This window comes from Dasypus novemcinctus, chromosome 3 (assembly GCF_030445035.2).
Source record: "Dasypus novemcinctus isolate mDasNov1 chromosome 3, mDasNov1.1.hap2, whole genome shotgun sequence".
Classification (NCBI taxonomy): domain Eukaryota; kingdom Metazoa; phylum Chordata; class Mammalia; order Cingulata; family Dasypodidae; genus Dasypus; species Dasypus novemcinctus.
In genome coordinates, this window is record NC_080675.1 from 177,852,827 (window position 1) to 177,878,422 (window position 25,596).

The 25,596-nt window shown below is 45.5% G+C and overlaps 1 protein-coding gene across 29 annotated transcripts in view; it reads left to right on the forward strand.

Moving 5' to 3' along the window:
• The first annotated feature begins 20,507 nt into the window (after positions 1 to 20,507).
• TUBGCP5 (tubulin gamma complex component 5) overlaps positions 20,508 to 25,596 on the forward strand; it is a 43,895-nt gene continuing 38,806 nt past the window's right edge. For 23 of the 29 annotated variants that reach the window (XR_009185246.2, XR_009185248.2, XR_009185249.2 and 20 more), the window contains exons 1-3: positions 20,547 to 20,781; positions 23,517 to 23,570; positions 23,673 to 23,781. Coding sequence is in view for 19 of the 29 variants with exons in the window: in XM_058294774.2 (XP_058150757.1) it covers positions 20,636 to 20,781; positions 23,517 to 23,570; positions 23,673 to 23,781 (309 nt within the window). In the remaining 10 variants the exon portion in view is untranslated. Of the gene's footprint in view, positions 20,782 to 23,516; positions 23,571 to 23,672; positions 23,782 to 25,596 lie in introns of all 29 variants that reach the window. The other 6 variants (XM_071214391.1, XM_071214392.1, XM_058294780.2 and 3 more) reach the window with 5 other exon arrangements.

Consider the following 25,596-nt stretch of genomic DNA (forward strand, 5'->3'; position numbering starts at 1 on the left):
CAAACTCATAGAGGTAGAATCTAGAGGATAGATTATTAGGAGATAGAATGGGGTAGAGAATGGGGAGCTGATGCTTAATTTGTGAAGAATAGATAATTAGGTAGATTGTAATGGTTTAGAAATGAACAGAGATGATGGTAATGCAATATTGTGAGTGTAATTAACAGCACTGAAATATTGGTGTGAACATGGTGAAAGGGGAAGTTTGGGATCTTACATGTTACCAGAAGGAAAACAAGGGATTGTATAACATAGTGAATCCTGTGTTGACTGAGGATTTTGATTAATAATACAAATATAAAAATGTTCTTTCAGATTCTATAACAAAAGTACGTCAATAGTACAAGTGTTAATATTAGGGTGGTATATGCGGGAGGGAATGTAACCAAAGCAAAATATGGAAAACAGTTAGCAGTCATATTTTAGCATCCTTGCGTTAAATGTAACAAAGTTACCACACCAGTGTTAAGTATCAGCAATAGGGGGATTATGGGAATGGTGCATTTTTTATTCTATAAAAATGTTATATGTCAAAGAAACAACAAAATTTCCTGGTCAGTTATATTGTTTTATCCTGATGCATTCGGCCAGTAACAGGTGAAAGCTATATCTTCAGAGAGAGAAAAGAAGAACTTTACAAGAGAAAGAAAGCAAATAAATAAATTATGTTCTATCTGTTAATTAACATAACCCTGGTAAGAATGTAAAGGTGGGACAAGTCAGGTGTCTCAACAGTCAGGGCCTTTTGAACATCTTGACCATTATAGAGCTATCTATTTCTTTGGGATATAAATGTGTCCTTGTTGCCAAAGGTATGTTATCTGGATTGATAGAGGCCCTCATAGAGGCTAACCAAATATTATACTTCCCTCCTGGGGAAGTCCTGCTACTTTCACAAATAAGATGGCCAAAAGCTCTGGAATATATAAGCCTTGTCTAATAAAAGAAAACAGGTTAATAAGCCAAGTCCTAGATCTTAATGCTTGCTCTTATGAACCTTATTCCTGTAATAATAAAAATAAGCCTAAATATAATCAATGTCTAAGAGGTACCTCCTGAAAACCTCCTTGTTGCTCAAGTGTGACTCCCTCTAAGCCAAACTCTGCAAATAAACTACTTCCCCCAGAAGTGGGACATTACCTCCAGGGAAGAGCCTCCCTAGCAGCACGGGATTATTACCAAGCATTATTAGCAATGCATTTGGAGAAAGACCTTGATCAAAAGAGGGAAACATTAAATAGAACAGAGTTTTTATAGCTACGAGATTTCAAAGTGACTAGGGAGGTCATTCCAGAGATTATGCTTATTCAGGTCTCAGCCAGATTTCATAAACTGTAAATAGTAAACAGTAAACAAAGCTTCAGACAAAAGTGTTCCTAAAGGCCCTCGGTATGTCCAGACACCAAAGGCAAGCCACAGAGCCTCAGAAAATCAACACCCCCTTGGAGGAACCTACCTGGGTATATATGAAAAGCTAGTTCCACAGCATAACATAATTTTACTCATTTATAAATCCCCCAATCATGATTCTTCTACTTCTTTTACTTAAATCTATAACTTTCAATTACCTAAGAATATTTCTCAGAGACTTAAAACCTTCAGATTGTTCCTCTATTGGTTGAGCCCTGAAATGCAGCAGATATGTGGTCAACTCCTACTGTCCAGTTCTTCGGGCTTGCCCTGAACAACTATCAAAATAATGATGGACCAGCCCCACCCCAAAATCAAGGTATATCTTCAACTGCAAACAAAACAATTCCATTCCTCTGCCCCATAATATCTTTCACCATTACGTGAGATGTTAGTCATGAGTTTTTCATATATGCCTTTATCATGTTGAGGAAGTTTCCTTCTATTCCTAGTTTTCAAGGAGTTTTTATGAAGAAGGGCTATTGATTTTGTCAAATACCTTTTCTGCATCAATTGACATGATCATGTAATATTATTTCATCATTCTGTTACTGAGTGTTCTCTCCTCTTCAATTTTTTGGAAGCACTTGAGCAGGTGTGATGTTGTGTCTTCTTGGAATGTTTGGTAAAATTTCCCTGTGAAGCCATCTGGTCCTGGGCTTTTCTTTGTTGGGAGGTTTTTAATTACTGATTCAATACCTGTAACAGATATTAGTTGTTGAGATCTTCTATCTCTTCTTGTTTCAGTGCAGGTAGTTTGTATATTTCTAAGAACTTGTCCATTTCCTCTAATTTGTTGTCATACAGTTGCTCATAGTATCCTTTTATGGTCCTTTTTATTTCAGTGGGGAGTTGATAGTGATGTACCCCTTTTCATTTCTGACTTTAGGTGTTTAGGAAAGGTACCTTTCCTTTCTCTTTTTTTGTCAGTCTAGCTAAACTTTGTCAATTTCATTGATTTTTAAGAGAGCCACCTTTGGATTTTGTTGGCTTTCTCTATTGTTTCTTTGGTGTTCTCTATTTCATTTATCGGCAAACTAATCTTTGTTATTTCTTTCTTTCTTCTTACTTTGGGTATAGTTTGCTTTTCTCTTCCAAGTTCATCCAATTTTGAGGTTAGGTCAATGATTTAAGATTCTTCTTTTCAAATGTAAGCATTTAGGGCTATAAATTTCCATCCAAGCACTGCATTTACTGCATCCCATAAGTTTTGGATTGTTGTATCTTCGTTTTAATTGGCCTCAAGATATTTTCTAATTTTGCTCGTGATTTCCTCTTTAACCCCTTGGTTAAGAGTACATTGTTTCATTTCCAAATATTTGTGAATTTTCTATTTCTCCCTCTCTTATTCATTTTTTGCTTTATTCTATTGAGGTGGGAGAATATGCATTATATGATTTCAATGTTTTTAAATTTACTTAGACATGTTTTGTGATCTAACATGTAGTCTATCATGGGGAATGATCCATATGCCCTCAAGAAGAATGTGCATTCTGTTGTGTTATTGGATTAAGTCAGTATTTGCTTCATATATTCAGGGGTTCTGTTCTTTGTTGCATATATGTTTATAATTGTTACATCTTCCTGTGGAATTGTACCATTTATCTGTATATAATGACCATGTTTGGCCCTAATAAACGTTTTAACTTAAACTCTTTTTTTTTTAAGATTTATTTATTTATTTATTTCTCTCCCCTTCCTCCCCCCGAGTTGTCTGCTCTCTGTGTCCATTTGCTGTGCATTCTTCTGTGACCGCTTCTATCCTTATCAGTGGCACCAGGAATCTGTGTTTCTTTTTGTTGTGTTAGCTCTCCATGTGTGCGGCGCCATTCTTGGGCAGGCTGTACTTTCTTTCATGCTGGGTGTTCTCCTTATGGGGTACACTCCTTGCACGTGAGGCTCCCCTACACGGGGGACACCCCTGTGTGGGGTGGCACTCCTTGCGCGCATCAGCATGAGGATGGGCCAGCTCCACATGTATCAAGGAAGCTCAGGGTTTGAACCACGGACCTTCCATGTGGTAGGAGGACGCCCTATTCATTGGGCCAAGTCTTCTTCCCTTAAACTCTATTTTATCTGATACTAGTATCGCTACCCCAATTCTCATTTGGTTACACTTGCATGGTATATTTTTTCCCCATCCTATCATCATCAAACTACTCACATCTTTGAATTTTTTAAAAACAAGTCAATTGTATTGATACATATTAATAAAGCATACAATTTATACAAAGTGCACAATCAATGGTATTTGGTAGAATCACATAATTGTGCATTCATCACTTCCATCATTATTAAAGTATTTTCATTATTTCAATAACAACAATAAACAAAAAACAGACAAGAAGAGTCCACACTTCTTGGTCTCTCTGTTTGCCTTGATATATAAAGCTGCTATTTCTGGCTACTCTTCTACAATTATTTATTTGTTTATTAAGCCATTTTATGGAGATATAGTCACATACCATATGATCAATCCAAAGTGTATAATCAGTGGCTCTTTTTTTAGCTGTTAAAAATTCTTTAATGTAAAAGTGTAATGTAAATAGAAAAATAGAAAGAAATTACAAATTTTAAATGAGAAAACAAACCAGGTTATATTTACTATAAGCAATTAAAAAAAAATAGATAGCATAGCAACAAACATTTATAAATGTAAGTAATTCAAATGTAATAGAAATTAATTTAACAATTCTAATTTTTATATTACAGCTCTAACTATTGGATGTAATAATCCCTAAGAATGAAATAAATTATTGGTTTAGTTATTTAATTTCCTTTTAGGCCAGAATTCTTTCTAGAAAATCAAATTCCTATTTGGAAATTCTTCACTTCTTATGGGAATGAATTACAGCCAATAACAATTTGCGAATTTTACCCCAGCTTAATGTCTTGGGGGTAGGGAGGGGGCCCTTCCCAGCTGCCACAGGGGCTTGGTAACTCACGTTTGTTGTTTTGGCTTTTTCACCTCTCTGTCCCTAACCCTTCTGGGAGTTGTGTAGCACTGTCCTGGTCTGCTGACCCCCAAAGCAGATCCCTGGGACATCTTTTGGCTCTTTTTTGGTTGTTTTTGTGAAAACATCCAGCTCTGCCTATTAGTCCATTGCCATCTTCCCATAATCCTCTTGTCTTTGAATTTAAGGTAAGTATCTTGCAGATAGCACATATTTGGGACATGTTTTTTTATCCATTTTTCTAATCTGTCTTTTGACTGGAGAATTTAAGCCATTTAAAGTCAATACTGATAATGCAGGACTTTCTTCTGCCATTTGGTATTTAATCTTTGTAAGTCTTATGCACTTTTTGTCCTTTAATCCATCCTACATTTTATTTATTTGATCTTTGTGTTGCACCATGTTGAGTCCCTTTTCATTTCTGTCTGGCTATATTTTTCATATATTTTCCTTCTGGTTACTATGAGATTGAAGTTTAACATCCTACATATATAACAATCCTTTTTGGTTTGATACCAACTTGACTTCAATAGCACATACATACACTTTTACTATACCTCTCCATACGCCCTCCTTTTTAATTATATATTTGTCCATTATGTCCCAAAAATAGGTTTATCATTTCTTTTTATGCGTTTGCATTTTAATACCTGTAGGAAGTAAAATGTAGAGTTATGTACCAAAAATACAATATAATAGTACTGGCATGCATAATTACACAAATGATTACCTTTACACTGGGTCTTTATCTCTTTGTGCTACTTCGAACCACTGTCTAGGATTCTTTCCTGTCAGTCTGAAGAACTCCCTCTAAAATTGTGGGGAGGGGGCAAGATGGCGACAGAGCAGGGAGCTCTAATAATCAGCTAATAATCAGTCAGGATCTGTCTGGATCGACTGTGTGTGGGACTCTGGTGGCCAGAAGAACACTGTATACCATCCAGGGACGAGCAGAAGGAGGAGACAGACAATCTGCGGTGAAGATTCATGAGTAGATGCCCCCACCCTGCAGAGGCAGGTGCCCATCCCCCCAGCGAGGTGCGCCGCGCGGACCTACCCCCTGGCTGGAAGCAGAAGTTCCCTTTCTCCAAGGCAGGGGAGGGGAAGTGGCCTGGCACCAACTATGGATAGGGATTACAATTTCTGCTAGTTGGAATCCAATTCTGGGCACAGCTGAAGTTTAAACACGTTTAAGCCACAAAGCAGCCAGCAGCCTTTGTTCTATTTCTGCCTCGGGCAGGAGCAGAAGGGGTGACTGAACAACACACCAGCCCCCTGCAACAGCAGGCACTGGGCTCAGCATGCCCAGGGTGGAGACCCGCTGCTTGGGCCCCACACCCAGCAGGAGTGTAAATTGGGTGCAGTTTGATCACTTTCCCAGGGCAAAGTGCGTAGATTCACCTGTCCACCTTAAAGGGCTGCAGCACTCCCAGCCTCAATGCGCCGGAGAAGGAGAGAGGCCCGCACAGTCTGAACACTCTCTCCCGGCAGCACGGGCAGAGTTGCAGCACCACCTCGGGACGCCCAGCACAGCCTGTGGCAGCTGATTAGGTCCCAGGGGCCCGGAAATGTGTGACAGTTTCATCCCAGCGAGGCTAGCAGCCTCAGTCTCCACCACACCCCCACCAGGGGCTAAGTCAGCTGAGAATAAGTCACTGCAACACCTTAGGCAGTAGGGAACAACTGGATGAAGAGTGCTATCTGCTGGGAACATTAGGAAAATGTAGATTTGAGGCCACATCAAAGAGAAGGTTGGCGGCCTTTGTACACATTGGAATCAATCTGCAGCCTCTTCATAGGTCCATGGGACTGTTTTGACTTGGAAATCTGATCTGGGAAGGTTGTCTATAGGGGACACTCCTACCAAAATTAGCCCTCCAGGCAATAGCAGCTAGAGAAAACAAAAGGAGTACTAAAAATATTCAGAGGCAATTCAAAACAAACAAAACAGATTAGCATTCCCAGAGGAGCAATAGGAGAAAGGAAGCTTCCTTCGGGGGATGAAATAAGTGCACAAATAGTGCAATCTCAAAATTGTACCATATACCCAGGGTAAAAATTAGATGAATAAGAGCTGGAAAGAAAAATGATTTGTTAAGCAAGAACTATTACAGAGATTCAAAATATGGGAAACACATGTGGCTCAACCAATTGGGCTCCCGTCTACCATACAGGAGGCCCAGGGCCTCCTGGTGAGGGCAAGCTGGCACACACCAAGTTGGCCCATGCAGAGTGCTGGCCATCGCAGGAATGCCACCCAGCATGGGAAAGCCGCTCCATGCAGGAGTGCCGACCGATGCAGAGAGCTAGCACAGCATGATGACACAACAAGAGACACAGAGGAGAGAAAATAAGAAGATGTAGCAGAACAGGGAGTTGAGGTGGCACAAGGCAGTAATTGCCTCTCTCCCACTCTGGTAGGTCCCAGGATCGGTTCCTGGAGCCGCCTAGTGAGAATACAAGCAGATGCAAAAGAACACACAGTGAACGGACCCAGAGAGCAGACAATAGGGGGAACGGGGCGGGGGGGGGGGGGGTTGAGAGATAAATAAAATAAATCTTTAAAAGAAAAGGATTCAAAATAAGTTGAAACGAGTGTCAAAGAGGAGCTTTATAACCAACCAATAAGAAGGCTGTAGGCTAAAGAGAGAAACTGAGGACAGAATAAACACATAAAAAAATCAGATGCTAGGAAACCGGCAAAAAATTACAAACCATATTAAGAAACAGGAAAATATGGTTCCGTGAAAGGAACAAATTAAATCACCAAATAAACATAGGATTTGAGATAACTAATCACAGATATTCAAGCAAATCTCCTTAAAAAATTCAATGAGATGGCTAAAGAGATAAAGGATATTAAGAAGACAAAAGAATTTGAACACAAAAGAATTTGAAAGCTTGCAAAGAAAAGTAACAGATCTTATGTGAATGAAAAACATAATGGATGAGATTATAAATACACTAGGGTGCGGTCACCCCTCGGGCTGAAATGTGGTTTGCTGGCCTGGCAGGGGAGCGGCCGCGGTAGGCCTAATTCCACTGCCCCCATAATAGGGTGGCTGGTCGGACTCACCGCCACCCCTGAAGGAAGCTCGGCATGGGCGCAGAGTGCCCTCGGGTCTCCCCTTCTCGGTAGCCATGCTTCCGCGGCCGCCCCTCCTCCCAGATGGCGCCACCCGATGCCTTGTGGGGCGGCACCCTTCTTCTTCCTTCTCCCTGCACAGGCGCAGGGCAGAAAATTCCAGTCTGCCCTTTTCCCCTCCCCCGACAGCAGCAACAGCCAGGTGTGGGCGGAAAAATCCAGTCTGCCCTCCACCCCAGCAACAGCAGCCACCAATCCCTAAACCCTGCCCCTTCCCCCAGCAACAGCGACAGCCAATCTCTAACCACCACCCCTCCCCCGTCCAGTACCGCCCACTGACCTTTCGCCGGCAACCAATCAGAACAGGGCGTGGCTTCGACCAATCAGCCTTCCCCAGCCCCTATAAAACTGTTGCCTCTCCCTCAGTAAAGGGGACTTGCGTGTTTACCTTGTCTCCGCGGTAGTTCTTCTGCCGTGTGCCCTCCAGTCCTGAGAGCCCCCGACAAGGGCCTGGCCTCCCTTGTCCCCAGTTCGTTGCCTGCTTCTCCGGGTGACCCCTTCGTCGCCTGCTTCTCCGGGCGACCCCTTCGTCGCCGGCTTCGCCGGGCGACCCCGTCAGCCGAACCACGCAACCCCTTGTGAGACCGATCCCTCGTCTGCTGCCGGACCGACCCCTCGTCCCAGGTGGGACCGACCCCTCGTCCCAAGCGGGACCGACCCCTCGTCCCAAGCGGGACCGACCCCTCGTCCAGAGCTGGACCGACCCCTCGTCCGCAGCCAGACACCACCTCTACCAACCGAGCAAACCGTCGCAGCTGGCGCCCAACGTGGGGCAAGGCAACCCCACCACAGCCTCACTCCATAACCTGGCGCCCCCCCCCCTCCTCTCTTCTCACCGTGGGACTTCTCTCGTGCAACATTGCTGCTACCTGAGCCTTGGCTACCTCATATGATCCACGGCGGTCTGGGAGAATCGCTGGATGGCTTTCTCCTTCCATGTCGGGGGCTTATACCGACCCGCTATGATTAAGAGGCGCCAATAAAACTCTCAGGAGCGCGTGCCTGAGCACCTCCACCCCTGCCTTCACCTCTGCCTCCTCCCCTCCACGCTTGCTCCCCTTTGCCTTGCTCCACTGCTCGTCGTCCCGCCCTCCCCTCGTCGGGGCCTTCTCTTGGCCCACGACCACCGTCGGAGCCCCACCGGCTCCAACCCCTCGTCTCACCGCGCACCTCGGCTCCCATCGCCGCGCTCTCAAGGTAAGGGCCCCTTTTCTTATCGGCTCCAAAAGGCCATTAGCAATGGGTAACGTCCTATCTGCTAAGCAAGCCCCGCAAGTTCGGGCTCTCGCCGGTCTCCTAGACACTCACCGGTGTAAGATCTCTTTCAAACAGTTTCAAGTATATTGGGACCTTCTTCTCCCCTTTAATCCGTGGCTTACCACGTGTCAGCTTTGGGACCCGGACACCTATACTCACCTTATAGATAGGGTCACTTTTGCTGTGGAGCAGGAAGGTAAAAGATTCCCTCCTGGCTTATTACAGGCAACATGAAGTCCAGAAGAAATCTTAAAGGGTATAATCTATGATATGCTATATAAACAAGGATTTAAAAGCAGCTATACCAAGAAAGTAAGAATTATGAGTCAACTGTAAATAAATTATATATTTCTGTTAATGTGTTGTAATTGTTCTGTGTTTGTCTGTCTGTTCGTTCAATGTCAACGTATATTGTGATACCTCCGGATGGTAAATATAAATTACTAGAAATCTTTAAAAGAGCTCTATTCAAATGGCCAAAAATTAAATAAGTGCTTATATTAATACTTAAGTTTATTATATTAATACATAAGTTTAAATGTTAATAAGATATCTACAATTTAAAAAAAAATTGTAAGTCTTAATTAACAAAATTAACTGTACGTCTTCATAAAAAGTTGTTCTTGCCTAGATTAAAATGAATAACTTATTTTTCTTCACAGGATAATATAAAGAATGTAAAACTTATATGAATATTAAAAAGGTTAAAAGTTTGTAAAAATGCTAACGGAAATGTAATAAGTTTTGCAAAAAGACGTATTTTGTCCTAAAGTAAGATGGCTAATTTTTCATAAACTCTTGAAATTTAATTTGCATGCGGCAAGTGTAAAAGGTATTGTGATAACTTTACGTGGGGGAATGTGTTCTGTAAAGATAAAATTTATCTTCAATAGTTTACATTAAGGTATTAAATGGCTAATTCCAAAAGGTCATTCTTAAATATATATATAAAACTAAATTGATGATAATAATAATAAAAGGTAATTTTGTAACAGGAAAGATTAACAGCAACCAAGCTCCCCTGCCAACTTGCTTTTAGGAAACGGTTTCTAATATTGCATGCTACTAAGCATTTAAAGAAAAGTTATTCTTAAGGAAACAGAGGATGATTTTGTCTTTGCAGCCATTGTCTATTTAGCAACACCCCTCGCTATCGGCCTAGCCACTGTTGCGCCGGACGATTGGAACCTTAAACAAAGACTCCTCCTCACTGTCATCTTCCTATCTATCGTTACTATATTTACTGCCCTCGTTCTCCTTCATTTATAAAGCAGTCTCCTACAAACCACAAAGCTTCTGTCTTAAACATACCATTCTCAACCCTATCCTCTAAATGATCTTCTCACTTCCCCCACAGCCTTTAATACTCTATTTCTTCCTCATAACCTTTGCTTTCTTGATAATATTTTCCGCCATCTGTCTAGCCGCTACCACCCCAGAAGATTGTAACCACGGCCCCCATGCCGCCATCGCTCTCAAGCAGCTCCAGCCCTGCTAAACGGCCCGCAACCCACTTTCCCCGGCCCGCGGCCTGCTTTCTAGCATCCAATAACGCTTCTGCTCTTGCCTCCCCATACTTCTGTGGAGCTTCCTCCTGTCTCGACCTCACTCCTCTTCTCAGCCATCCAAAGCGTCCTTTCTCGTCCCCCGCCCCCCTCCTTTTTTCGCTTGAACCCCTACTGCGTTGCAGATTGGGCCGCCCCATGTTGGCCCGCCCCATTAACATCGGCCTCTCTCGCACCCGTGAAGACTTTGGCCTTCTTATTGTCCTCGCCTACGTCTCCACCACTCCCAACGCTGCCGCCACCACCGTCGCTGGTGCCCTGACGCAACTTGTCCTCACCACTGCGATCCTCCAGACCATCACATAGTCTACCTCTCCCGCTCTTCGCCACCAAGAAGAGATCAACCACCTGTAACGCGCTATCATCCTGGACTTTTAACAGCACATGGACCTTATAGCCACCGAGATAAATGAGAATTGGACATTGGCCACCCTTGCTTGCAACGGCAAGATACTGCCCCCCAAATTGTACATTTGTATCCCCGTCATACTCACCTCCCTCTTCAGCCCCACTTCCCTCATTGCTTACTGCCTCTTGGGCCTCAGCTACTTGTTGCTGCTGCCATCCTGGCCCTTATTTGAAAAGAAGGGGGAAATGCGGTCACCCCTCGGGCTGAAATGTGGTTTGCTGGCCTGGCAGGGGAGCGGCCACGGTAGGCCTAATTCCACTGCCCCCATAATAGGGTGGCTGGTCGGACTCACCGCCACCCCTGAAGGAAGCTCGGCATGGGCGCAGAGTGCCCTCGGGTCTCCCCTTCTCGGTAGCCATGCTTCCGCGGCCGCCCCTCCTCCCAGATGGCGCCACCCGATGCCTTGTGGGGCGGCACCCTTCTTCTTCCTTCTCCCTGCACAGGCGCAGGGCAGAAAATTCCAGTCTGCCCTTTTCCCCTCCCCCGACAGCAGCAACAGCCAGGTGTGGGCGGAAAAATCCAGTCTGCCCTCCACCCCAGCAACAGCAGCCACCAATCCCTAAACCCTGCCCCTTCCCCCAGCAACAGCGACAGCCAATCTCTAACCACCACCCCTCCCCCGTCCAGTACCGCCCACTGACCTTTCGCCGGCAACCAATCAGAACAGGGCGTGGCTTCGACCAATCAGCCTTCCCCAGCCCCTATAAAACTGTTGCCTCTCCCTCAGTAAAGGGGACTTGCGTGTTTACCTTGTCTCCGCGGTAGTTCTTCTGCCGTGCGCCCTCCAGTCCTGAGAGCCCCCGACAAGGGCCTGGCCTCCCTTGTCCCCAGTTCGTCGCCGGCTTCTCCGGGCGACCCCTTCGTCGCCTGCTTCTCCGGGCGACCCCTTCATCGCCTGCTTCTCCGGGCGACCCCTTCGTCGCCGGCTTCGCCGGGCGACCCCGTCAGCCGAACCACGCAACCCCTTGTGAGACCGATCCCTCGTCTGCTGCCGGACCGACCCCTCGTCCCAGGTGGGACCGACCCCTCGTCCCAAGCGGGACCGACCCCTCGTCCCAAGCGGGACCGACCCCTCATCCAGAGCTGGACCGACCCCTCGTCCGCAGCCAGACACCACCTCTACCGACCGAGCAAACCGTCGCACTAGGGGCATGAAAACAGCAGATTTGAAATGACAGAGGAAAGAATAGGTGTCTTAGTTTGCTATAGGACTGCCAATGCAAAGTACCAGGATGGGTTGGCTCACATAAAGGAGATTTACTTGAAGTAAAAGCTTACAGTTTTGAGGCCATGAAATGTCCAAATCAAGGCACCATCAGAGATGCTTTCTCCCCAAAGTCAGCTACTATTGATTCTGGGGTCCTGCTACATAGCAAAGATGGTCACCAACCTCTACCTTCCACTTCAGAATCTACTGTCTCCTGAAGCTCAGCTGTGGGCAACCAGGCATAGGGCTTCTCTCTTTCTGAGCCCCCGATATCAGTCTTGGCTGCTCCCTTCCTTCCCAAGTTCAGTTGTGGGGTATCAGGCATATGGTTTGTCTCTTCAGCCTTGTGCTGCTCCATAGGCCAGCCTTTTGGGGGCTTTATGCTTAAGCTTTGGCAGCATTATTCACAATTGCTAAAAGATGGAAACAACCCAAGTGTCCATCAACTGATGAACAGATAAACCAATATACTTAATAGAATGCTACTCAGCTTTAAGAAGAAAGGACATTGGGAAGCATGTTAACATGGATGAACCTTGAGATTATTTTGAGACCATACTGTACGGTCGCATTAGCATGAAGTAAAATACAAAGAGTAAACTCTTAAGAGATAAACTCTAGAGTATAGGTTACTAGAAGATAGCATGTGGGTTGATAAGGGAGAACTGAGGCTTAATGCATATAGAATTTTTAATAAGATTTATTGTAAATGTATGGAAATGAATAGAGTGAAAGGTAACACACTGAGTACAACTAATACTGCTCATTTATAATTGTGACGGTGACTGAAAGCATAGTCTAGGGACATAAATGTCAATTGAAAGGAAGATAGAGGAGAATCTTGGAACTGTATAACAGTGATTTTGGTGGTGGATGAAGATTGTGGTTAATACTACAAATGAAAGAATGTTCTTCCACTACATAGTGTTAAGAATATGGTGATACATGGGAAAAATTCAGCTAAGGTAACCTATGAACTATACCTAACTGTACTACTGTAATAATTTTGCAGCAATGGCAAAGAAGATAAATCACTTCTAAGGGTGAACAATTGCAGGGTAAAAGGGAGTATGAGATTTTTCCTTGTGGAGTAATGAAAGCATTCTAAAATTGACTAAGGTGATGACAGCACAACTCTGTGATGAAGGTGAGAGCCAGTGAGTGTACATTTTGGATGGATAATACAATGCATGGGATTGTATAACATGTGAATCATATAGTGAATGATGGACTGTATTTTACAGTATAGATGCGAGAATGTTCTCTCATGAATGATAAAAAATATATAATACATGGTGTTAATATTAGGGTGCTTTGGGGGAAAATTCACCAAATGTAAGATATGGACTATAGTTAGTAATATTTGGATCATAGTCCTTCATCATTTTTAACAACCGCTCTACAACAATGTATACGGTGCTGGTGTAGGGGTAATATATGGGAATGCTGTATAGTATTTATGATTGTTTTGTTAACTCACAACTTCTCAAACAAAAAAATAGAGACAATGCAATAATATAGAACTCAATATTCATTCTGAATTATTTGTGGTAAAGTTTACTGTTTTGCAATTTTCTTTGAAATGGATAAAAAATAAATGATTTGATAGGTGGATTAAATATGTGATCAAGCAAGCACACTCAAATCTTTATTATGGAATCAATCTTATCAGGATATGGGCATTAACTTTAAATTACTTCAACTTTTCATTATTTTTGAAACCTTTTCTAATTAAATGTTGAAGAAAACATGATGATGCTCTTTCTTCTCTCATATTTTGTGGAAGTCTCTATGCAACGAGATATTATGTGATAGCTGTATCTGTTGGGATCACAAGACATATGTGGAAAGAAGCCTATAAAAAGCATGGCCAATGAAATAATGGATCAATCCTGAGGATTTCAGATTTCTTAGGGATCACCAGTAACCTACTGCCTTCAGGCTTTACTCCACTCTCCTACAGTTTCCTGGACAGAAGGAGTCCTTCCTTACACAGATCAGAGGGAGCCAAAGAGCACAAGAAGCTTGGATATGATTAAATAAAGGACTCATAGCCCTTCTAAAAATTTTTGTTCTTACTCTAGTGTTCTAAACACAGATTCTACTGCACAGCGCTGTCACATCATCGCTTCCATTCTCCTTGTCACCCAAAGGTCCAGAATCTCTCTGGGATTTCTGTAATGTTTATTAGGATCACTGAGGTCAAGGTGTTGCTCATTGTGGTGACATGTTTTCTGTAGTCACATCTCCATGAGCATGTGAATGTTGCTATTTTCTTCTTGAACTCAACGGGGCTCAGGTTAGTGTTTCCCTGTTTTTACTTTAGCTCTCGCAGTGGCAGAGAAGGTGGCTATGGATGGGGATAGCGATACCTTAATTCTCCTGAGACTCAGGAGAAGAGCAGGTCAGAGTGGCTTCCTGTGCAGAGTCAGTGTTGAAAGCGTCAGGGAGGAGTGAAAAGCAGGAGACCCAGGAGCATGGGAGCTTCCTTTCTGCACCAGACACCTCTGTCCGTATCAGGCCCTGGGCCCCCGGCTTTTATTTCAACCCCTGTCCACCTGACCACTTCCAGGCTGAAGACCCAGGCCCACTGCAGTGTTACATCTGGGATGTCATGTTCATCCTCCTTCCTATGTGACTCCAACTGAATAATGCCCTTTAGTGTCTATTGCCTATCAGGTAGGAGATGAGCTTACTTATACGAGAAATAAATCTAAGATTGCGCGAGTCAGAGGACAACTCATTTCTTGATGGACATGGAATCTTGTGGATCTTGTTCTTTTAAATTATCATGTTAGGGAAACGGACTTTGGCCCAGTGGTTAGGGCGTCCGTCTACCACATGGGAGGTCCGCGGTTCAAGCCCCCGCCCTCCTTGACCCGTGTGGAGCTGGCCCATGCGCAGTGCTGATGCGCGCAAGGAGTGCCATGCCACACAGGGGTGTTCCCCGCGTAGGGGAGCCCCACGCGCAAGGAGTGCACCCATAAGGAGAGCCGCCCAGCGCGAAGGAGGGAGCAGCCTGCCGAGGAATGACGCCGCCCACACTTCCCTTGCCGCTGACGACAACAGAAGCGGACAAAGAAACAAGACGCAGCAAAAAGACACAGAAAACAGACAACCGTGGGAGGGAGGGGAATTAAATAAATAAAAATAAATCTTTGAAAAATAAATAAATAAATAAATCATCACGTTAGTTCCTAATGTGATAGGTGAACAGAGAGTGAAAAATGAACAAATTAAGAGAATTGCATAGCATGTTTTACTCTGAGAGACTGAACTCTCTGTTCTGGAAGGCTTTCCTTCATGTGGTCTGCATGTGATAGGCAACACTTAGAATCAATTGAAAAATGATTTTTAAAATTTCTATTTTCTTTCTGGAATTGTCACTCAATGTAACTGATGCACCCAAGTATCACCTGCTTCCTACCCTGCGACGGTTTGCTCGGTCGGTAGAGGTGGGGTCTGGCTGCGGACGAGGGGTCGGTCCAGCTCTGGACGAGGGGTCGGTCCCGCTTGGGACGAGGGGTCGGTCCCACTTGGGACAAGGGGTCGGTCCGGCAGCAGACGAGGGATCGGTCTCACAAGGGGTTGCGCGGTTCGGCTGACGGGGTCGCCCGGCAAAGCCGGCGACGAAGGGGTCGCCCGGAGAAGCAGGCGACGAACTGGGGACAAGGGAGGCCAGGCCCTTGTCGGGGGCTCTCAGGACTGGAAGGCGCACGGCAGAAAAACTACCGCGGAGACAAGGTAAACACGCAAGTCCAACTTTATTGAGGGAGAGGCAACAGTTTTATAGGGGCTGGGGAAGGCTGATTGGTCGAAGCCACGCCCTGTTCTGATTGGTTGCTGGTGAAAGGTCAGTGGGTGGTACCGGACGGGGGAGGGGTGGTGGTTAGGGATTGGCTGTCGCTGTTGCTGGGGGAAGGGGCAGGGTTTAGGGATTGGTGGCTGCTGTTGCTGGGGTGGAGGGCAGACTTGAGTTTCCCGCCCACGCCTGGCTGTTGCTGCTGTGGGGGGGGGGGAAGGGCAGACTGGATTTTTCCGCCCACGCCTGGCTGTTGCTGCTGTCGGGGGAGGGGAAAAGGGCAGACTGGAATTTTCCGCCTTGCGCCTGCGCAGGGAGAAGGAAGAAGAAGGGTGCCGCCCCACAGGCATCGTGTGGCGCCATCCGGGAGGAGGGGCGGCCGCGGAAGCATGGCTGCCGAGAAGGGGAGACCCGAGGGCACTCTGCGCCCATGCCGAGCTTCCTTCAGGGGTGGCGGTGGGCCCGACCAACCACCCTATTATGGGGGCAGCGGAATTAGGCGTACCATGGCCGCTCCCCTCGCCAGGCCAGCAAACCACACTTCAGCCCAAGGGGTGACCGCACTACCCATTCATAATGTGATATCACAGGGAACTAAAATGACCTGGAGTACATAATGTCCACATCCTGTAAGATGTAAATAAGTTATTCTTACTGAGTAGGAAATGGAGAATCTGCTCTATTGGAACTACTTCCTCTTCCACTCCAGACTGGTGTAGCCAAGAACACAGGGTTCTCATCCCCCAAGCCTCCAGTCAAAGAAGGGTGAGGGCAGGTGGTCAGTATTTCTCATCCTGTCCCTAACTACCTATTGCAAACCAGTGTGTGGTATTTGTCATAGCAGCCCCAGCAAACTAAGACACAAGGGTGTAGTTTATCAACAAGAATTCTTGTCTAGAGGATGAGCATGCTTTGGATTGGGGAAAAGATGGCAACACCTGGCAAACACAACACAATGCCACATAAGCCAAGGTGCAAACCCCCTAGCAATTGGCAATTCCATCCCAGCAGTCTTTGCCGTATCAGGGAACCTGTTGGTTAACCAAGAGCAGTTACTTAAAGCTGACTAGGTGTCCTCAGTCATGGGTGAGCCATCCTGTTTCTTCACTCCATTCTTCACTCCATTGGTGATAGAATGATTCCCATCCTAGGGTAATGGGAATGGTTGCACACAGGACACCCAACATTAGCCAGATGAGCTCAAATATACTTGCAGCCATGGTGAGAAGGACAGTGTGCCATGGAGGGCCCCATGATGATTGTACTTGAGAACAAAGTGAAAAAGCAGAGGCTGTGGGAGGGAGGCATTGTAGTAACAGGAAGAGGTGGCCCTGTACCTACAAGAGGATGTGATTGGCTTGTTTGAATAATTCCATGGGCTGCCAGGGGATTGAAACCTGCTATTCAGGGATAAACAGCTACTCTGCCTAGACCCCGTAATAAGGAAATTGTTTGGCAAGGGGTCCTTTACCATGGGAGCAAGCCAGGAAGGGGAATTGTGTGTAGGTCATTCAAGGCCCTCCCGGTTTTCCTCAGATGTCAAGGCACATGCAACATCAGGCCTTAATTTTAGGCCTTAAGCCACTGTGTGTGTGTTGGGGGGTGGGGGGGGGGGGGTTGTATATGCACTGATTTTTGGAGATGTAAATTTGAAAGTTAAAAGCATACAGATCATAGTTAATACTGGAATAAAAAGATTGCCCAGGGAGAATATAAATTTCCTTACACAAAATCATTTCCACTGCTGTAATTTTATCCTTCTTATGAGATTTGTACAATCCTGTGCAATATTTTAGGTGATGAATCCACTAATACTACAGAAATGCAATGTAATAAACCACTTGAAAATCCAGAAGATTCCTAAAAGAAAAAAATGTTGAAGAGACTTATGTAATAAGTTTTTAGAGGATTTGTTACAAGGAATAGTTAGCCAAAACAGTTAAAGGTACAGTTTTTATTACAAACAACAAAGGCGTTTTTCCATCTTTGGCCAGATAGATTTATAAAGCCCTCCTTTAGCCATTTTGACTTACAAGCCAATGAGAGCAGGAAGTGCCTTTCTAAAGGTGCCTGGAGCGGTGAGGTGTCATCACTCAGTCTGCGTGCCAGGAAAACCCACTTTGCTAACACCTGCTAAATGTGGTAGGGTAGCCTGTGTAGGGAGGAACTTAAGGGTCATTTTGTTCAATCTCTTCATTTTTCTAGGAGAAACTGAAGCTTGAAGAAGGATGTACAACTCACCAGTCATGGCTGAAAATAAAGGTTCAAAAAGATATACTGGGGAAGCAGACTTGGCCCAGTGGTTAGTGCATCCAATTACCACATGGGAAGTCTGTGGTTCAAACCCCGGGCCTCCTTTACCCGTGTGGAGCTGGCCCATGCGCAGTGCTGATATGAGCAAGGAGTGCCGTGCCACGCAGGGGTGTCCCCCGCATAGGGGAGCCCCATGTGCAAGGAGTGCACCCCGTAAGGAGAGCTGCCCAGTGTGAAAGAAAGTGCAGCCTGCCCAGGAATGGTTCCACACACACGGAGAGCTGATACAAGATGACGCCACAAAAAGAAACACAAATTCCCATGCCACTGACAACAACAGAAGCGAACAAAGAAGAAGATGCAGCAAATAGACACAGAGAATAGACAACTGGGGGCAGGGGGGTAGGGAAGGGGAGAGAAATAAATAAAAATCTTAAAAAAAAAAAAAAAGATATACTGAACAATGATCAAAATCATCAGAAATTAAACCAAACCATAAACCAAGATTAGTCAGAGACCATTATATATCTCTGATAACAGCTAACTCTTTAAGGACTTGCCACGTGTCAGGCTTTAAATCCTGTTTGTGCATTAAGTCTGTAGGGACTATTATTTTTTTACCTTCCCTGCCCTCTTCCCCTTTCTTTTTCTGAGGAAATTGAGGTGGACGACAGAGAAGTGACTTGCCTGAGTCCACATTCCCAGTAAGTGGTCAAGCCAGGATTAAGTCTTCATTTGTCTTCCTCCCAGTCCTGTCCTTTTAACCACTAGATTATACAAATTTCTTGGCCCTGAGATGGGGAGCACGAGTTCAGCTTGACCAGAGTGGGACATTCCCTCCAGCCAGAGCTCTCACCGGAGCTTGTAGCAGGCCCAGGGACCCCGCCAATTTGAGAGAGTGAGCCCAGCTCACAACCGCTGCCCTGTCAGATCTTTTGTCTTCCTAAAATCACAGGTTTGGTTACCTGAATGGACCAGACTGGGGTTTGAGGCTCCTGGGGCAGTTGGGCGGAGGGACAAGTCTAGAGCTGCGCACGTGAGGACGCTCGGGACAACTTTCTTTCAAAGTCCTGACAGAGGACAGCCTGATTTGGCTCATCAGATTTCAAATTAACATTCCAGAAGGGAGTTTGTAATCCTGCTGTACTTCTTGTCTCTTTAACAATGGAGGGATAAATGGGGGGCTTTCCTGAATCTGTGGGGATTGAAGGGCAAGGAAAAGCTTTGGTTCCTCTTCTCCAAAAGTTCTTTCTTGTCAGTATAAATATACATTTTGTTTTAAACAAACAGGTTGCAAGATATTTTTAGAAGTAATATTAAGAGACAATCCTGCCATGACCATAGAACCTGTGGGTCTCTGTAGCCCTCAGGAGTGTAGAAAGGTCACATCTGAGTCCAATTCCATCACACTCAGGAACACAAACTCCAAAGTAGGGCCAACTGACATGGCACTGAACATCCATAGATGGATACTGGAATAAAAAAGATTGCCGAGGCAGAGTATAAATTTTCTTACACAAAATCACTCCATAGATGGAGATCTTTCTACACAGGCCTCTTCTTTCACTTTTACCGGACCTGTGGTTGGCGCTGGGGTTGGTATATACTCAGGAGACTTGAATCTCTGGACTGTCCATGTGACAGCCAGGCCCTGAGCCTCAGCAGACTTGCAACTCCTACACTCTGGTTTATTGGACTTACCCAGGCCAGCTAACAGGGAGGTGAAGAAAGTCAACCACCACACCAGGGAGCCAAGAGTGCCTACAACTACAAGCAGGAGAATTGCATCCATTAGCCCTATGGGATCTAAGCCCTCTCTCAATACAGAGGTGGAGTGGACATAACCATCCCAGGGTCCACAGGATGGAGGAATAGAGTATGGATGAGAGTGGATTTACTGATATTCTGCTATGGAACTATTGTGATTAGTAAATTGTAGCACTGATGTGGAGAATGTGGCCACAGTAATTGCTGAGGGCAGGGAGAGGGAAGAAGAGATGTGATATGGGGGCATTTTCAGGACTTGGAGTTGTCCTGGGTGGTACTGCAGGGACAGATGCTGGACATTTTGTGTCCTGCCATGGCCCACTGGGTGGACTGGGGGAGAGTGTAAACTACAATGTAAACCATTATCCATGTGGCGCAGCAGTGCTCCAAAATGTATTCATCAAATGCAATGAATGTGCCACGATGTGGGAGGAGTGGGGTGAGGGGGGTGGGGGTATATGGAGACCTCATATATATTTTTTAATGTAACACTTTTTTTAAATGGAGGGAAAAAAATCCTTCAGCAACAATTCTGCGCATTTGAGGCATCCGAGAGCCTCCCAGGAGGCGGCGTTGGCGGCCAGCTTTCTGGAGCTCAGACATGGAAGGGCACACAAACGGTCTGTACCTTAGGTAAGGCACCATCTTCCTCGACACGTTCAAGTTTACCGAGGTGCGACTGGGAAACTCCGCCCAGAGAGGCCATCCTGGCCGCCCGCCCGGCGGGCATGCGCACTGCCTCGCGCTGGGGGGGGGGGGGGGGGGGGGGGGGGCCGCGGCGCCCCGGGAGCGCGAGCTCTCGCGATAGCGGCCGTCCCCTACCCGAGACCGACGCTGCTGGCGCGCCTGGCGTGACCGCTCGGGCCATGGCCAGGGCCGTGCCGCCCTGGAGCTGGCTGGACAGGCAGCAGGAGCGGGACGTGCTCGAGCTCGTCCGGCAAGTGACTGGCCTCCAGGACGAGGCGGACCCCAACTTCCAGCTCGCCCTCAACTTCGTCTGGTCCAACTTTAGGTATGGGATGTGCACAGGCCGGTTCCCGCCCACAGCCCGGGGCGCTGCCGTCGGGCCTTTCACGTCCTTGTCGCCCGGGGAACCGGAGGCGGAGGGGGGCCGGAGGCGGAGGGGGAACCGGAGGCGGAGGGGGGCGGGAGGCGGAGGCGGGCGGGAGGCGGAGGCGGAGGGGGGCGGGAGGCGGAGGGGGGCGGGAGGCGGGCGGGAGGCGGGCGGGAGGCGGGCGGGAGGCGGAGGCGGGCGGGAGGCGGGCGGGAGGCGGAGGCGCCGGGGCGCGCGGTGCGGCTGTGGGGCCCGCGGTGCTGGGATGGGCGCGCGTGGCCTTGGGGATGCTGCCGCGCGGGGCCCTGGGTCCTCTGGGGCGCCGTCGCGGGTGACAGACGCGTGCCTCAGCAGTGAAGTGTGCGCTCTCGAGTGGTTGCCTCCTCTCTGCGTACGTGCGCTCCTGGAGAGCAGGTCTGTGTGCCCGGTCTCTACTGCGTCCGCTGCGCTTTGCGGTTTCCGAGGCTTTAGAGCAGAATTGTTGTCACGTTCTATTTAGAATTGTATTCTCACCCCCTCTCCCTGCCCGGGCCACTCCAGATGTCCTTTACCCTGCTCTCCCTGTTCTGCCAGAGCTCTTGTCAAAACGCGTTGAATAATTTATCAATTGTTTACTATTTGTCTCTTCCCCCTCTCCCTTACCCCCAGTTAGAACTGTAAGTTCCCCGAGAGCAAGGGCTTTGGATCTGTCTTGTTCATGCTTGAATTCCAGCACCTAGAATAGTTCCAGGTCCATAGTACACTCAGTCACCCAGTACAACCCCTAATACAGCTTTCCATTTAGTTATTTCTAAAGAGATCTACAATTCAGATATTTAGGTTGAAGTCAAAAGCCTCCTTTTCTTTATGGAAGATGTAGAGTAGAAAATACTGTTGTGATCGTTACCTGTTATCAAATTCTTACCAAAGAAGGTGTTGGTATTAGTATTTCACCCATTTAATTTCATAGAAATCAGTAAACAGCTATTTAAAAGTCTGTCATCTTGAGTATCAAAATAAATGCCTACTTGGATAATAAGAATAGAGGGTTTTCAGACCCATAAGAGCGTGCTAAGTTTCTGAAATGATCAACTCAGTTCTTAAAATATAAAACTTACCAAAAAAAAAAAAAAGGCACATAAGACAGAAAATTAAATGCCAAATGATTTTTCTGTTAATATTTCAAAATGGCAGTAGGTAGATGGACATCATTTGAGTTAGGAGAACATTAAAATTACTATCTCCTTTTTCAGATTGAGAAACTAAATCGTTAGGTAAAGTAGTGTTGCCACAGCTGAATACTGGGATGGAACTAGATATTATTTGGCAGTGTAATTTACTTCTTCTAAATACAGATTGCTGTCTTTGATAACTAAAAAATAGAAAATGAGAGTTGAATAACTAAAGTATAATTTTATGATGCTTTAATCCATCAGAAAAAGGATCAGTTCATGTTTACATTTTTGGAAATTCTGGTCATGTTGTATTTTACCCATTCAGAAATGGGTAAAATAATAGCTTCCATCCTTAAGAAAAACAGACAAAAGTGAACCATTATAGTATGATGTTAAACAGGAGTTCTTAACCTGAGGGTCTGAAGATAGAAGTCAGGTGTTTGTGAATTTGGTTAAGAAACTATTAGGGAAACGGACTTTGGCCCAGTGGTTAGGGCGTCCGTCTACCATATGGGAGGTCCGCGGTTCAAACCCCGGGCCTCCTTGACCCATGTGGAGCTGGCCATGCGCAGTGCTGATGCGTGCAAGGAGTGCCCTGCCACGCAGGGTGTCCCCCGCGTGGGGGAGCCCCATGCGCAAGGAGTGCACCCGTAAGGAGAGCCGCCCATTGTGAAAAGAAAGAGCAGCCTGCCCAGGAATGGCGCCGCCCACACTTCCCATGCCGCTGACGACAACAGAAGCAGACAAAGAAACAAGACGCAGCAAATAGACACCAAGAACAGACAACCAGGGGAGGGGGGGGGGGGAATTAAATAAATAAATAAATCTTTAAAAAAAAAAAAACTATTAGACTAATTTCTAACTGAAAAGTAACTTTTCCTTCAATAATGAATGAAGGCAACAAACCACAGTGACTTTAAGCTATTAGCCTATGACTTTGTTACCAGTAGAAATTACCAAAAAAAAGAAGGAAAAAAAATTACAGATTACTTTTACATCACATAGTATTTGCAGATATTTCTAAATATTGTTTGCTGTTACTTTAATTATGGTTATTGAACCTATGCTAGATCTTGTTCTTTACTACATTAACGAAGAAGTACTTCTGTTACTCTACAAACTTCTTTTTAATAGTTGATGACTATTTCAATACAGTAGTTCCTTTGTATTTTATTTTATACATTTAAAGACACTATTCTGAGAAGGGGTCCTTAGGCTTCACTGGGCTTTACTGTGGTATAAAAAAGATTGGGAACATCTGATATAGAATGTGATAGATTGGTAATAGGCACAGGACATTAGGGGAGGACAAAGGAACCAAAAAACTGAACTGGGGAGGCTCAGGGTGAGCCTGTACCTTGAGGAAAGGATGCTTGAGTATCTGCAAGACACAGTAGTGATCTGCCTGGCTGTGCTAGGGATAATGGAGTGTATAACAGAGAGATAGGCTGTATGGGGGGACATAGAAAGCTATATAACTTGACTTTATAGATACATGTGACAGAATTGTCATAAGAATTGCATTTTTAATTTTGTTAGATTTCATCGTTTCTTGGATGTCAACAGCCACAAAATAGAAAAGACAATAGAAGGGTAAGTAATTTTCATATATGTGTATGTATAGACATATTCAGAAAACATTGTAGATCTTTTTCTTAAATCACCTTTATAACTCAGTTAATTTTTTTATTTTAGAATTTATGAAAAATTCATCATTCATTCTGATCTCAGCAAAGCTGCTAGTTGGAAGAGAGTAACTGAGGAATTTCTAAATTCATCACTTCCTAGTATAAAGGAAACAAAGGTATACCTGTTATAAGCTGTGTCTTGCATTCTACTCTTTCCAGTCTGGTTATCTTAGCTTGTTCCTATTAACATTTAAGCATTCATTCTATTTAAGTATTGTCCATTGGCAGGAGCAAGATCTCCTGGAAATTGACATTAAACATTGCCAGCAAACACAGTGTGCCTCAGGCTTGTGATGGGGGAAAAAAAGTATGTTCTTGTTTAATGATCTTCTCAGTCCCATTCTTTAAAATAGGTATCAAAGCCTGGCACGATCTGGAGATCTTAAAATTCTTAAATTGCTTCTCAGCACTTGACAGTAATAGCTTCCTATATAATGCTTCCTAGATGCCAGGCACTATTCTAAGTGCTGCACATTTTGAGTCAGAGGTCCCCAAGACCACTCTCAGGTGTAGTGATTAGTCATAAAGATTCACAGAACTCAGGCTGTTATCCTCACAGTTACGGTTTATTACTGAGAAAGGATGCAGATTAAAATTAGCAAAGGAAGGGAAGCAGGTATGGCTCAAGTGACAGAGCTTCTGCCTACCATATGGGAGGTCCTGGGTTTGATCCCTGGGGCCTCCTGGTGAAAAAGAAGAAGAGAAAGTGTGCCCGCGTGGCAAGCCAGTGCCCACGTGGTGAGCCATTACCCGCACAAGTGCCTATGTGGTGAGCCAGTGCCCAGTGTGCCTGTGTGGCAAGCCAGTGCCCATGCAAGTAAGTTACACAGCAAGATGATGATGCAACAAAAGAGAGACAAGGGAGAGTCAAGGTGAAGCACAGCAGAAACCAGGAACTGAGGTGGCACAGTTGACAGGGAACCTCTCTCCACATTAGGAGTCTCAAGAATTGAATCCTAGAGGAGAGAAAATGACAACACAGCAAAAAACAGCAGGGTGGGAGGAGGGAAAGGGGGAAAAATAAATAAATCTTAAAAAAAAAATTTAGCAAAGGCAAAGGATACATCAGGCAAAGTCCAGGAGAAACCAGATGTAGACTTCCATGTGTCCCCTCTCAGTGGCATACTGTGAGATGACTCAGTTCTTCCAGCAGCTGAGTGTGATAACATGTACATAGTGTTGCCAGCCAGGGACACTCACCTGAGCCTTTTATTGTGGCATGCCATGCCAAGTTGGCTGATCTCAGCTGTTCTGTCTCCAGGCCCCCAGAGATGGCACAGGACTTCACCGTGCTGACAAAATTTGCATTCTCCATAAGTTACCTTGTTAGCATGAATTATCTGGTTAACCTTATATAGCCTAACCCAAGGCCTCAGGCAATCAAAAACACTCTTATCCAACAGGACTTCCCAAAGGTTTGGAGGTTATCTCCCAGGAGCCAGTCTTGAAGACTTGGAATGTATTCCTCTGTCCTTGGGCTCAAGGATGAGGATGCTGGGTGACTTGGGTCTACTCTAGGCTCTGCTCTGCATACTCACAGCTTCTGGTTTACCCAAGACATGTGAGGACCTTAGCAAACCCCTTTGACTTTCTTGCCTCCAGGAGCTCCCCGATAAATCCTTAGCCAGTCTGCTGGCCCACTGCTCGCCCCACACAGTCCTGCAGCCTCAGTCTAGCAGAGCCACTGGCTCTCCCTGTCCACTTGCTACTGCATTCGCCACTTCAATTACAGCTCTCCAAATCAAGTGAGCTTCTTCCAGCAGTGGCAGCAAAGCTGCTAGTTTTCATATCCTGTCCTGCTCTGGTTGAACTGCCACTCTCCAAGAGAGCATGGTGGAGCAGGCACACAGCTCCAGGCAAAATACCACAAACTTGCACCATTATGTAAAGTGGTTTTCGTGAAAAAATGCTTCTCAATGTGTGTGTGCCTA